The sequence below is a fragment of the Arachis ipaensis genome, chromosome B04, assembly GCF_000816755.2.
Source record: "Arachis ipaensis cultivar K30076 chromosome B04, Araip1.1, whole genome shotgun sequence".
Classification (NCBI taxonomy): domain Eukaryota; kingdom Viridiplantae; phylum Streptophyta; class Magnoliopsida; order Fabales; family Fabaceae; genus Arachis; species Arachis ipaensis.
Genome location: NC_029788.2, coordinates 96,086,944 through 96,089,769, shown reverse-complemented (window position 1 = coordinate 96,089,769; position 2,826 = coordinate 96,086,944). Strand labels below are relative to the sequence as shown.

The following is a 2,826-nucleotide window of genomic DNA, read 5'->3' as shown; positions in this document are numbered from 1 at the left end:
CATACTTCACAAAACTCAGTCATATGGGAGGATTTGAACGAATACAGACCAGTGCCAGTATGCAAGTGTGATGATAAATGCTCTTGTAAAATTGCGATAATGAAAAAGTATTGATGGTGGTGCTGTGACCATAAATAATTCAGTTGCTGAAGAGAATGTGAAAATCAGCAAGACTTCAACTCCTAAGGGTGAGAATGGATTAAGCATTGATGGATTATTTTCTGAAAAACAAAAGGAAGCACTTCATTGCCTTATTCCACCTGAGTTTTATCTCCTACATAAACCCAATGCGTAAGATAATAATAAGGTAAGCAAATCATTTTTCCAAATAAGACAAAACAGCACTACTATTTATTGGGTTACTGAAACACAAGCAATCTATACAATGTTCATTTAAGCATCTAAGACTAATTTTTCAGGGAAAATTTCATCGTTTCAAATACTTTTTGGAAAAAAAAAAAACAAAAAGCTAAAAAGAAATAGAGGGGGGGAAAGTTCTAAAATTAACTCCAACATTGTGACTCAAACAAATACAAAATGGCTTTCCCTTCTTATTCTCCTTTTTTTTTTTCTGATACTGAGATGGACGATGACAGAAAAATATCAGCCACAATTCAAATGCAAGTCTTCTAAATCCCAAAACTTGGATCAAAGAAATATAGCCATAATGCTACTTGATGCACCGCCAGCTGATGATATAAGCTACTTATCAATAAGAACAATGGTGCAGTTTCCACACTCAGTTATACTGATCTTGCATGTTAGGATCATCATCTACTCTGGCACCTTCTAGAAGCAGCAGGCTGATAGAAGTGATTCAACAAAATGTTATGTAAGTGAGAACAAAAATTTAAATGAAGAATGAAGTAAACTTACATATGAAAAAACTGATTATAAATCTAAGATCGCATATTATATATATTTTAAGAAAGAGCTCAACACAATAAAGTGGAGCTTATTACAAAGTAAACAATAAAATAAAGACGTAAATACTGTACAAAACACTGCACTCTAACGTTAGCACTATTGCAATGTTAAGATATAAAACTATTCGTTTATAGGTTAAGCTTTTGAGAGAAATGGTTTATGACATAAGCTATGCAATTCAGTTCAGTGGAAAATACGACTAGCAATGTTTTAAAGCTACAGATAAATTATCCCCTAGAATGCCTTAAAAAGTCCAAAGTTGCAGAGATTTTTCAGTTGTGTGATCAGATGAACTCACATTAAGAAAAGCTGCGGTTTGCACCAACTTTCTCTCGCAACTGATCATTGGTGAGACCATCTTCCGTTTCCAAATCTCTGCTGGAAATCTTAGAAACCAGATTTTCATACTCCTCTTTCAAGCTAGACGAGTCAACAGCCTCTTCAAGGCTCTGCTTAATTTGTTGCACCAAAGCAGCAATTCTATTCTTTGATTCTGTATCAGGTGTCTCTCCAGCCTTAGCAACCTCCAATTTCAATAGTTCAATCTTGCTCTTAATGTTGGATGAGTTTGCCAACTTCTCGATTTCCTTACTTATACCCTCTCTTAATTCTTCTATCTTCGATTCATATCCTAACACTGCAGACTCCTCTGAGCTGTCTCGTGGCCTTGCTGGTGCAATCTTAACTTCCATGCCGGCCGACTTCAAAGACTCAGCCAGCAGCGAGTCAAATTCTTTATTAAACTCGACGATTTTCTGCTTCAGATCATCATCCAAATCCCTAGAGGAGGATGCCCCGGCAGCTTGAATTTCAGACTTCAATGCCTCGTACTTTTCCTTTATTCTTGGATTCTTCATGATGCCATCGAATTTTGTCTTCAATTCTTGTTCCAATGCGGAAGTTCGCTTGTTCTGATCTTGCAAACGCTTTACCTTAGACAATTCTTTCAACATGTTAACCTTATTCTCCAGCCTGCCAAAGTTGGGTGCCGTGGACAATTTCTGATCAAACTCCTCCTTTAGCTTTTCTATCTTACTCTTCAGCAACGGATCAACAAATTGGTTATCTGTGTTTGCTTTCACAACCTCCTCCTTTAGTTTTGACATCCTGTCAGACAAGCCAATGGCGTTAACTGCCTCAGAGTACTCTTGGTCAACCTCTATTTGCAGTTGTTTTATCATATCATCCAGATCTAATCTCGGCTCAATAGAGGATTCCTTAGAATCCAAGATTTGCTGCTTCAGCTTCTCAACCTCAACCTCTAATTCAGCATCCGAAATCTTATTGGCAATTGGTATATCTTTCTTCTTCATGTTGATTTTCTTCTTGGGTTCTACAGGAATTCCTTCCTGGAACCCACCAATCTTGCGGAACTTAAGCATGCGATGTCGTAGTAGCTCTTCGGTATTCAACTTGGTGAGCTCCTATACAGTTAAAAAATCAAAGGTCTAAATATGCACATGCTGTCACATAAATTTCAGTAAAACACTTGCTAACTATAAAACTTACATCCATGGCTTCATTGACTGCTTTTTTTATCTGTTGCGAGGTCCAAGATGGATCTGCATGTGCACCACCAAGTGGCTCCTATTGAAAAGACAGTGAAATGTTTTATTCAATAGATTATATTATTATCCATAAGTGTGGAACTGCCTATATTGTATGTATAAAAAGACAAAATCATATCATTAAATTTCAAAACCAGTAGAATGATATTTTACATATATCATATATGAATAGGATTAAGAGCAAAAGGCATAATTCTTTTGGATTAAAGAAAAAAAGAACACTGAAAGGCATAATTAATCGGATTCTTACAGGGATAACCCCATCTGCAATTTCCAATCGGCACAATTCACTGGCTGTGATCCTCAGTTTCTCAGCAGCCTGCAGCCTGCA

At 36.7% G+C, this 2,826-nt stretch overlaps 1 protein-coding gene across 2 annotated transcripts in view; it reads right to left on the bottom strand.

Annotated features, from left to right (window-relative positions):
- Positions 328-2,826, bottom strand: part of LOC107639504 (acetyl-coenzyme A carboxylase carboxyl transferase subunit alpha, chloroplastic) — a 6,660-nt gene continuing 4,161 nt past the window's right edge. For both annotated transcript variants that reach the window (XM_016343019.2, XM_016343018.2), the window contains exons 9-12: positions 2,746-2,814; positions 2,437-2,514; positions 1,226-2,351; positions 328-803 (exon numbers count right to left, since the gene is read on the bottom strand). In XM_016343019.2, the coding sequence (XP_016198505.1) occupies positions 1,227-2,351; positions 2,437-2,514; positions 2,746-2,814 (1,272 nt within the window). In that variant the 3' untranslated portion in view covers positions 328-803; position 1,226. The remainder of the gene's footprint in view (positions 804-1,225; positions 2,352-2,436; positions 2,515-2,745; positions 2,815-2,826) is intronic.